Source organism: Struthio camelus, chromosome 1, assembly GCF_040807025.1.
Source record: "Struthio camelus isolate bStrCam1 chromosome 1, bStrCam1.hap1, whole genome shotgun sequence".
Taxonomy (NCBI): domain Eukaryota; kingdom Metazoa; phylum Chordata; class Aves; order Struthioniformes; family Struthionidae; genus Struthio; species Struthio camelus.
The window spans coordinates 28,750,652-28,762,199 of NC_090942.1; the positions used below are offsets into that span (position 1 = coordinate 28,750,652).

General features: G+C 38.2%; 1 protein-coding gene across 1 annotated transcript in view; it reads left to right on the top strand.

Moving 5' to 3' along the window:
- ASZ1 (ankyrin repeat, SAM and basic leucine zipper domain containing 1) overlaps positions 1 to 6,170 on the top strand; it is a 40,716-nt gene extending 34,546 nt beyond the window's left edge. The window contains exons 11-13 of the mRNA XM_068932622.1: positions 2,433 to 2,538; positions 2,991 to 3,104; positions 5,041 to 6,170. Of these exons, the coding sequence (XP_068788723.1) occupies positions 2,433 to 2,538; positions 2,991 to 3,104; positions 5,041 to 5,193 (373 nt within the window). The 3' untranslated portion in view covers positions 5,194 to 6,170. The remainder of the gene's footprint in view (positions 1 to 2,432; positions 2,539 to 2,990; positions 3,105 to 5,040) is intronic.
- The last annotated feature ends 5,378 nt before the right edge of the window (positions 6,171 to 11,548 follow it).

Below are 11,548 nucleotides of genomic sequence, written 5' to 3' on the forward strand. Positions count from 1 at the left end.
GTTTGTTTTTTACCCTAAATGTAATTGTTCAGTTAAATTACTATTTATTTCAGAACAATGTGCTTTAAGAAAAAATCAAGGTAATAGACTTTGTCATTTTTCCCCATTTTCATAACAAACTAAACGATCTTGGTTTTTAACCTTCAGAATCTCTACTGATGTTTTGAATGTTTTTTGTCCTGCGTATTAAAGTCTTAGCAGTTCTGCAGTATTGCAAATCACAAACATTCTGAGCAGTGGTGTAAACTTTGCTCACTAATGAACTTGTGCCAAAATTGACTGGCATATTAAAAACTCACTTTTGAAGTATAATTAATTCATGTAGTGTAGAGAGAGAGACTAATATTTACAGGATGCATTTTCAGAATGAATAAATACTTTGTATTCTTTTCTATATTTTTTTATTAAGTTGGATTACCATATGCATGATGAATAATATTTCCTCATCCTTCTGTGCCTGAACTCCCTGCAATCTAACCAGTTGCTAAGTTCATGCAAGCTGGATTTAAAGTTCACAGTTTCCACCAAGAAAGATACAAAAGGTTGGAACTAGGTACTGAGGTTTGAATATGGTGTAGACTGTTTATAGGCGTAGGAGAACAACATCTATCCACGTTTTTTGAAGCTGAGATTTACAGCAAAGGAACAGCTGTTTTAAGTGGGAATACCTTTAGCAAATATAAAACGAAAATTGTAGGCCATCAGATTATTCCAAAACAGCTCTAAAGCAACATAATCCTAGTTCAGGATAACACAGCCTGAGAATTGGATCCCAATTTTGTTGACGCACTTTTTCTTCTCCCTAATTAGGACAATTAGGTCCATTGTCCTAATGGACAATATTTATGCGAGAAGTCCTAGGTGCAGAATGATTCCCAAAGAGGTGAGTCTGTAGTCTTGCTTATTTCCCTCATGTGATGCTGCAGAAGCCCAGGCTGTAGGCTCCCAGTTGTTTTGAGTGGCAGTGTTTTGCCAGTAGAGAACTTAATATTGTTTGCTTAGGGCATGCGTTGTTGTAGGAAAAAGTGAGAACTTGATGAAAACGCTCTGTGGGCTAACTTCAGTTTCTATTTAGACACTTGCAGCACACTGGCATGTAGCACGCTCAGCTGTTTGGTGGCAAATTACATTTAGAACTTTTTGCCTTCAGAAGAGGCAGCAAGTGAGATAGTGTGATTATGTTGCATTTAGGTTAAGTAGCAGATTGCTCCAGGGAAAAGAGGAAAGTTGGGATCTGAATTCACTTATTCAGATCCTCCTATAAATGAAAGCCCTGTTATTGGGGAGATACCAACTAAAATTGTCTGTTGTGTTGGGCTCACGTGTTATTCACGTGAATGGCTTAAAGGTAGCAGAAGCTGTTCTTCTGGAGATGAAGAACTTCTAAGAGTCCCAGGGTTTGGGAGCTCGCCCTTTACAAACAGTTGGATTGTCTTCTTTTTTGCTCCTCTTTCCCTCTGCCCAGTCAATGGCAATAAATTTCTGGTCCACACCATCACTTACAGCTGACACCTTAATTTTTTCCTGAGGCTTACAATAAAATTACATCGAGTCAGTGTGACGCAGGATCTTGAAAACCTAGTGTTGAAATAGGTCTGTTAGATTTTTATAGCCTTTTCTCCACTCTTTGGAGGTACCAGTCAAACTAACTTTCAGAGTTATCTTCCTGCTTATATTTGAACACTAAGTATACGTTTTCTTTGAAGTAGGTTAGCTCAGATTCTGTGAGCTTTGAGGAGTCTATTTCCAGAACCAAGGCCCAAGTTAGCACTGTTGGATTCTTCATTCTTCCACTGTGCTAGAGACTAAACCTAATCTCTAACCTTATCATTTCAGTCCTTAAATCCTAAGTACAAATCAGATTTTTTTTTTTCCCCCTACATCTTCCATTAAAATGTAAGCTGCAAATCAGGAACATTTGATATGTCAATATAAAATTGACTATAAATTCTTTCTTCCTGGTGTTGCCAGATTATCATCTCTATCACACATGCAGAGAAAAACATGATGTTGTGGCTATTTTGCCTAACATGATCCAAACTTTCTCATGTAGCCGATAATGAAGTGTTTGCATTGATAATACAAGATTAATGGGAGTGCGAAAAGAAAGCAGAGGTTAACAGAATGTTTCCAGAAAGCTTTTGGGTAACGCTTTTTCCAGCTTTTAATGTGACTTAGTAGCTAAGTATCCCAGATAACTTAATGATTTGCTGTCCTTCCCCTCCCTTCCTCTCCCACCTCCCCTAAAAAAGCTTGCCACGATGTTAAATGTGACAGAGATTCCTGTGGTAAATTGATTGTGGATTTTGTTTTTTCCTGCAATTGCATGTCTAATTCGCACTCTAGCCAATATTAGGAATGGATAGATAGCATTCACCTTGCAAAAAGTTACAGGCTTTTACAAATAATGGAACACGATTTTGTTTTGCTAGTGGAGATGAATTCCTCAAGTTTCTTCAGAAGTTGAATAAAGAGTGTGGTAACCTGACCGTTCCTGTGCAGACCATAAATAAGCATTTGCTCACAAATTCTCACAAGGTATTTAACCAAAGGAAACGAAGTCTAATTTAGAGTTTGGGGAGTACTATTATTCTACTTAATAGAAATGGGGGGGAAAATGATAGTGATCAAAACCATAAACAACTGTTTTTTGTTTTGTTTTATAGAGCTGTCCAATATTCTTCTCCTGAAGTATACATTTTCAAATAATTTATTCCAGAGAGTTAAGTCAGCCAATTAAAGAGCATAGATCTGCTTTTCAGTGTCTCTGCTGATAAAGGAATTAGTGTTTAAAACAGAAGTGGCAGAAGACTCCCATGAAGGCTGAAACAGAGTAGTAGATCATGTCATGCGTAAATCATACTATGCAAAAATATGCTTAAATAAAGTTATAACCTTTTTTTCTGACACTATCTTTTATACTACATTAACTGAAAAATATTAGATTACAATCTACAGTAATTCTGTCATTTAACTGTAACTCTTAATAGATAGTACTGGAGTGGGCACCAGCTGAAAGTTTTACTGAAGTTTGCAAAGACTTGGTTTGCAATGTTGAAAAGCTGGGAAAAGAAGTTACCAAACTGAAGAACCTCATGGAAAAGGTGAGTACGTGCGAGTTGAGTCTACCAAATGTTGTATACAACTTTCTCATAAACCCTGAACGTGATGTCCATCAGTGAAATGTTTGATAACGTTGGTCTGCCGTAGGCTCTCTTCAGCTGTAGTTTGGACATTGCATCCAGGGATTGCAAGCTGCATGGAGGTAGCAGGAACGTATGGCAGGTTCCCTTTCTTTTCTTTGCACCTCTCCCTCTTCTACCTTTCCATGACAGAACAAGAAATAATCTAGAATATTCCAAAGCAGTGTGGACAGTCTCCAGGGGAAAGCGTAGTCAATCTCTTTCTTTCAACCGTAGGAAAGAATTCAGTTGGAAGTACCCCTACATTTATGGATGACTACTATAGTATAAGTGTCACTCAGAATACTTCTTAATTAAGAAATTCTTTGGAATTATTGACTCACTGAAGATGTTAAGGTTTTATGGATTGAATAGGAGGCATCCCAGCTAACTCTGCAGACGTGACAAAAGAAGAGGGTGGGAGAGGTCAAGGCTAGATGTTAGCACCACATCAGTCATTCTCAAACCAACACAGTGACACGCTCTTGTCAGATGGGGTCATTTTAAGTAATAGGTTAGTAAAAGGAATGGCCGCTGGGATAGAGTAAATGGAGCATCAGTGTCAGAAAGGAATCTGTTACTGAATGAAGCCATGTGGAACTGAGACCTTGAGTATAATGCTACTAATGCAATTTCCTGTAGATTAAGTAAATTTAGTGTAATATAACAACCTTCTCCTAATAAATCACTTAACACCAAATGTATTTAAGAGTTGGATTGAGGTTGTAGCAAAGAACTTTTTAGCCGTTTGTGTTCCTCTGTTTGCGTATGCAGAAATCAATTACATGTATATATCTGTATCCTGTACATGCAGGCTAGTTATAAGGGGAGACGGGGGGAACAAGGTTAGGTTCCACTTGGACTTGCTGTCATCTCTACTTAAGGTTTTATACCTGTCAAGATGAAGCATGGTGGCTCTGCATCCACTGTTAAACAAACCAAGGTGTTAAATGTTAGCCTGGTAATCATTTAGAAAATACAGTTCCTGTTGTATTAAAATACTGCAATATGTTCTGAATTTCGCACATTGTAACACTAAACCTTTTTGTGCTATTTAATTTATGGGGGGTGCCACTCTTGGATCACTGTAGAACACTGAAACATCTTTTATGAAAAGTACCGATTTAAATGAAAAAGTTAAACCTCTTACATATAAGTTTGTACAAACTCTTTTAAGATCTTCAGTAGCTTTTGCTAAGCTTAGTCATTACAATATTTTGCCTGCAGTACGTGATATGTCTTTAGTATATAATTTTTTTGAAAGTTGACCTGGCAAACGAGATGGTCTTTGAAGTACTATGAACTAAGAGAGGGAAGCAGGACCTAACCCTGCTGCACTTCATGACAAGGCTCCAGTCAGCTTCAACAGATGTTGGAGCAGGCACTTGTGAGGTACTTTCCACCCCCTCTTTAACTGCAAGGAAATGTTTTGAAAGTTTCATCTGTTACGTGTTTAACTCATTGTTTTAATAAATAATTGTTTTAGTGATTAAATAGCAAAAGTTCTGTTTAAAGTGCCTGAAAATCAGTTAAAGTATCTGAAAATTGAAATGTTTTGCTATAAGATTTTGGTAGCACCTATTAGCAGTGTTTTACTCCTAAGGAATTCTGTTTGTAAACAAACAGTTTGTTTTTGTAATATGTTACTTACAAAACAACCAAGTACTAGATAAGATAAAGGTTTGCACGCATTTGTTTCAATTGAAGTAGGTCCCAGACACACAAGGAGAAAGAAGTAACATACGTACTAGATGCATGCAGGTTCTTAGGACTGCATATTTCATCACACACTTCAGAAGTTCTTGCACTAATTTTTTTCTTTTTTACGCTTTTTACATGAACTTAACTTCTATCTCAGAGGGAACAGAAGAATGACCCCAGCCGAGTGGAATTTCCAGAAAAAGCACCTACCTTGGAAAACAGATTAGTAAAAATGGGAGTGGTAACATTGTTTGGATTTGGTTTTTTCTTCTTTATGACTAAGTTAGCCATAAAGAAAACCCAACTTTAAATTTTGTGTTATGAATAATTTTGGAAAACTTGTTCGCGTTATGCTTCTATCCAGTATATGGAGCTATGCGCTGGTTTGTGTGAAAACGACTACTTTCTCTTCATTCTTGTGATATTTACATCCAGTAAGTACATTTAATACAGAAATAAATTAATTAAAAATTGCTTATTTGAACATATCTTAAGGTTTTGTTTTCAAAATTACTTTTGGCTTAGCGTGTAGGTATAAAAATCTTGTGTCAAGGCTGCTTTTTTTGGTACACAAAGCTGTAATTATTGCTTACTTACTGATTACTAGTTTCATTGTGAGCTTTAGCTTTTATTCATTAAGGTGAACATGAGCAAGTAATGCTGATTATATTGCATGTCTGTATTTAAAATGATGCTGCAATTTTTTCCTTGAAATATCGTAAAGTATCTCACACAGTTTCATGTTGAACGTCTGTTGTAGTATAGATTCATATGAAAAACTTTCAGGTGTACTTTTGTTTTGTCACAACTACAGGACTGTGGAGATCTTCTTAAACATTACCAAAAAAGTAATTCCCTACTGAACTATGCCATTCAAATCATGCCGGAGATCTGTTTCCTCAGGGAAACTTGCTTCTTTTAACAGTTTTAAGGATTGTAGATGAAATGATGTTTACAATTACAAAAATGCAAGCAACTTAGAAGACAAAGCAGCTGGTTTCTTCTTAGCCTGGCCTTTCACTACAGCAGCCTGATGTTTAGAGCAAATTTTTCTTAATATTTCTCCATTTATGAAGATGTTTACAATTGTGCCGTGAAACACTAATATCTGTATTTCACCTGGTTACCAGTTCCCTTTCTTCCTATGTAGCTTCTTTGGTATAAATAATACAAATCATGGCTGTATTTTTCAAGCTTCCGTTAAAATCTGCAGAAATGCTGAGAGTTTGCGAAGGGACATTCTTCTATCTCAAAGTAAAACAGAAGCAGGCAAAAAAAAAAAAAAAACTTAAGAATCAGTACGGGTGTCATGCTTTTGCTCTGTGTATTTTCAGAGGCGTTGTGTGTAGACTTTAATCTTTGATGCTCCTTCCAGAGAGTAGAAAGACCAGATAAAACTGTAGAGCTACTCTGAGTAGTATTTATTATTGTTGTCACAGTGGTTTTCTGCTTTTTGTTTCAGAAAACTACCTTGGGTGTTAGTATGTTTCCTTTTTATTGCAGTTGTTTCTCTTACTTTCCTCCCAGGTTTCTCTTTCAGTGCAGGGAACTTCTCCCAGAGGTGTGATGAGGAAAGAGACAAATACAGCTATATTTCTTTCCATTCTGTTCCCAATTTTGGGTCAGAGGGGAGAGGTAGTGTTCCTCAGCACCGCCTTCTGCCAGCAGAAGTGGAGAAGTGCACACAGTATCAACATACTGACTTGAACCAGCAAAGTATGGAAAAGAAACTCTTTTAAAACTAGTTCTTTGTTTCTTCATTATGTCTTATAATTCATCCTGAACTAACAAGACATACATCACAAAAGGAAAAATCCATGGAAATACAAACATCTGTATAGTGCAGTTTTAACTGCACATAGTTTTAACTGTGCATAGAACCTTATTCACGGGTACAGCTTTCCTTCTATAACTAACTTGAAATACAGTTCAAAGTATACTCAAATACAGGGATGGGATAGCTCGCAAGTGCTAATAAAACTTTGATAATGACATCTTTGCTGTGTTTAGGATTTTGTTTCATAGTGTGCTTCTTGCATGTACTTTCATCTTAGCTAAATGGAATTATTTCAGCCACTGGTAAGATTTCCATGACACTGCCCTCTAAAAAGATTCTGTTATTTAGCCTCGTTATACCTCAGTTCTCCATTTAAGTGAGAATTTACATTAATGAAGCCGCTTCAAAGGCACTGAAAGTAGCTTCCATTTCAGAGCTGCAGTCACCAGCGCATTTCCTGCCACTAGTAACTCTTACTGAGACAATAACTAAAAATTTATTTTCCCATGAATTTGAAGAAAAGATCCACTTGGGTGGAGTTCTTTGTATGTAAGCCTTGAAGGTCTTGCAGTTGAAAAGGAAATGTGCTCCACATAACAGTTTTGTCAGTATTGAACTAAGTGAATAAAGGTGTGAATGATCAATGTAAAATACCTGTGAGAAGAAATAATACATGAAAGTTATATGTGCTGATAAATGTTTTTGAGTTTAAAAGTTACAATAAAATATTCTTTGCAGAAACCAGTTATAGGTTTGAATGCTGTAGTGAACTGCTTTTATATAGATAAAGTCAACAGAAAAGTAATATCTCAAAGTTCAGGTGTCTTGATTTGACTACTACAGTTGCACACAAGTTAATTTTTTGTAATTTGTTTGGATAGGAACATGTTTTGGACCTAACAAAGGAAACTAGAATCATTAGAGAATTGTTTTCTTCCAGAGGCTTACACATTAAAAACAAAATATATTTATCATGCTTTAAGTAACACTTTTTATTTGCTGTATGGTTTACCTAAAGTGACTGCCTTCTTAACAAAAAGGGTTATAAATTTTATACAGAAAGCTACTACTTAAGTAGACCTCCTAAATGCATTTGGGAGAGGCTGGTCCTTATGTCTCCTATTTCAAGTGGTTATCTTTGCAATTGTGAACTCTTATATGGGTACACAGCATTCAGGTTAAATGCAGACTTACTGCCACTAACATCCATAGCAAGTTGTACTATTCAAGAGTAGTGTCTGGAATGACATACACCATGGATGAGAAGGAAGGATCTTGGAATAACTATTTTGAGCTGTCTCAGTAATTGATCAGTCATTAGCTGTGCTGAGTGAGTAGGATAGGTTGTGAGCTCGATAACCAAAGATCATGTTAATCTACCATATCACAGAAATTGTGTTTTTTCCTCTTTGGATTTCAAATTCAGGCCCAAACAATGCCTTTCAAGGTCCTTGTTTTCATGTTGTTCCAGTGCCCTTTTCAAATACGCTGTTTGAGGAGGTATCACAATATGGTTGTGGATAGGATGAGAAGCAAAGAAAGAGATTACTTTAAAATCTGGCCCCTAAGCCACGCTTTCAAAACTTCAGCCCCCACCGACACCCAGTAAGGGAGCCTTCAGATGAAAATAACCCTGCTGAGAGGCCTTCTTCTGTAAATCATCAAATTGAAGTCATTATCCTGGAATAGTAATAGTACAATGATTTGCACATCTATGAGGGGATTGGAGGAAAATGCTGAAGAGCTTTGCATACCTTAAGCAGGTAAGCCTCACAACCCTCTGAGGTATATTATTCTCCTTTTACAGTAGTGCAAATTGAGATGCAGGAAGAATGAGTGGGTTGGCCCAGGGGCCAAATCCTAAAGCTACATAGTTGCTTAAAGGTTCCTACTTGGCCATGCAATATCATTGGATACCTAACTTCCCACTACAGATGAATGTTCATGCTATGACCTTTGCTGAATCTTTAGACTGTCATGTGAAATTTAGGGCCTTAGGTGAGCCCACAGAGATCTGAAAGAGCCTAAAAATTGTTATTTCTAGTTTGCCCTGTCCAAAATAAGCATTGCATGTTGTGAATGAGAGTTTTTGTGTGTTTTGCCTCTCTTCCTGTGCTTTGCAGTTTGCCCCGCTCTTTATATTTGACCTGTGGAGTACCTGGTCTGTTACAAGGCAGTGCCTGTTTTTTCCTGTTTGGTTTCAGTTGCAAATAATAGAAAGCAGTTCTGGATATGTACATATACTTAAAATGTCCATTCTTTCCCACTTTATTACATTCACCGCTGAAGTAATGGGAGTTTTATTTTGTTTTTTCCCTCCTCTTTTTCATCCAACCGCATTTTGGGGGTAAGAATTAAATCTGAGCTAGGCAGATTCATTCTTTTTTCTCCAGGCACCTCCCATTCTCTTGAGGTGTTCTCCAAAGTTGTAACTTCTACTGCTAAGTCGAAGGAGGTGTTTGTTTGGATGTGCCTTCTCTGACTCATTTCCAGCAATTCTGCAAAAGTTACAGATGATCTTTCTGTAACAAAGCTTCCACACTACTGGTATAGTATTAGAAATGTTGCTTTGGGCCTTATGTGACGGAAGACTCTGAGTCTTCAGCCTCTGTTAAACAAGTCCCTTTAGGAATAAATCTAACGCTGTGTCATGAAAGGGGGGCTAACAGTGGTCCGTATCCTGCCTGTGTTATCTGCTTGCTTGTTGTCTGTGTTGACATTCACGAGGGAGGTAGTCTTTCTGCACAGATACAAAGCCTTGAAGGTTAAGCAGCTATCATCATGGCAGATTTCTGGTTTTGGAGACTTTTCCTGTCACTTCTTTGTTCTGGAGATTGCAGGGAAAGGTGCATTTGGAAAACTATATTCCCTGTTCTAAGAGCAGGAATTTCCAGGTATCAGGATTCTGGATTTTTACAGACCAGAAATGATAAATGGGGAGGTGTGAAAGGAGATATCACTGCTATCAAGTCAATAATGTGTTTTTCCTAAACAGTTTTAATAGCTGTTAAAATAGGTTTATTTTTTATCCTGACTCTTCAGGATGTAGTTTCATGTTGCATGGAGTCTTAGTCTGTTAAGTCTGTATCCTGGCTAAAGGAATTTGGCTTCTTTTTCTTTTAAGCTGTGGCACTGACTGTGATGTATATGAGAAGAGCCCTTCTACTTAAGGGTTTTCTTTACTAAGTATTCTTCCCAGAAAATATTTTCATGCAAGTCAGCTTTACTAAAAATGGTCTTAACCTGTATTTCTACATCTAGGTAAACTACATTATTTTCACAGTTGCATTGAAAAACCTCAGCTCAATTTCATAAGGTGTATACTGAAAAAAATCATGCTTTTGATGTTGCTAGCCAGTCTATATAGTACATGACATAATCTGAACTGGATGAGAAATCATGTATGCAGCATACTGATTGAAGGTGAATATAGTATTTTAAGTCGAGTATGCCCTTGCAGCAATGGTGGCCAGTGGCCTCCTGGGCTGCACAAGGAGCAGCATTGCCAGCGGGGCGAGGGAGAGGAGCCTTCCCCTCTGCTCACCACTGGGGAGGCCACAGCTGGAGAGCTGGGCCCAGGCCTGGGCTCCCCAGGGCAGGAGAGATACGGACCTACCAGAACATGTGCAGCAAAGGACCGCCAAGATGCTTAGGGGCTTGGAGCCTCTGCCCTGCGCGGAGAGGCTGCGAGAGCTGGGCCTGCTCAGCCTAGAGAAGAGACGGCTCCCCGGGGATCTTATTAATGTATATAAACACCTGATGGGGAATAAAGAAGATGTAGCCAGACTCTTCTCAGTGATGGCTAGTGACAGGAAAAGAGGCAATGGGCACTAATTGAAACAGGAAATTCCATTTAAATGTAAGGAAAAAAAAAATTGCTGTGAGGGTGGTCAGACACCAGAACAGGTTACCCAGAGAGGTTGTGGACTCTCCGTGCTTTGGAGATACTCACAACCCAGCTGGACCCGGCCCTGAGCAACCTCCTCTAAGTGACCCAGCTTTGAGCCGGGGGGATTGGGCTAGGCGATCCCCAGAGGTCCCTTCAAACCCCAGCTGTTGTGTGATTCTGTACGGTAACAGAGCCGTGGTTAGTAGAAATAAATAATTTATGTAAGGCTAGTATGTAAGGTTAATTCATATAAGGCTAGCAGAAAGTGTAATGCTTGGAGAAGGAATCTCGATGGAAACAAAGCTGGAATGCAGATGTAGTGAATGACTGCTCTGGAGAGGAGGAGGATAACATTCATTAGCTGTTGGTTTGCGTTGCCATAGAAACATTGAGGGGGGAAAAAGGAGCTGCTCTTAATGTAGAAGGATATCAGAAAAATCAAAGGGGTCAGCTTTTTAAGCATGACAAAACTGAGAACATGGGTAGCAGTGAAGGCTAGCTTTTGCCCAGAAAGATCTAAAATACTGCTGGGGTTTGCTGTTCTCTCCCTGCCATTTCTTTTTCTCTTGTTTTCCCCTGTTAATTGAACGAGGGTGTATCTCTTCTAAACTTCAGAAGCTGTGGTATGTTGGCCGCTATCTGAAAACTGAGGGTTTTTTCAAACTGTAGTACTTTATCTGATAGACTTTGAATGCTCATCTGTTGGTTTTAAGGCCTACCCATCTTGGAACTGTATCCACCTCTGGGCAATAGTGCTGCTGCAGAGCCAGTAATGTGTTCACACTGTCATTGCCCTCAACCCAGAGCCATAGCCGTCAAAAGCTTTTTGGATATTGGGGCTTTGGAGGGTTTATTTATTTAATAATAATTAGAAATTGAGAAGTGCATGAATGTTACCAGCTCAAAAGTTGATGGAAAGAAATTGCAAAAGGTATAATTATGAAACACTAAATGCTTACAGCTAATGAAGTCCTGTGTCTATGTTCTCAAGAAGTCATA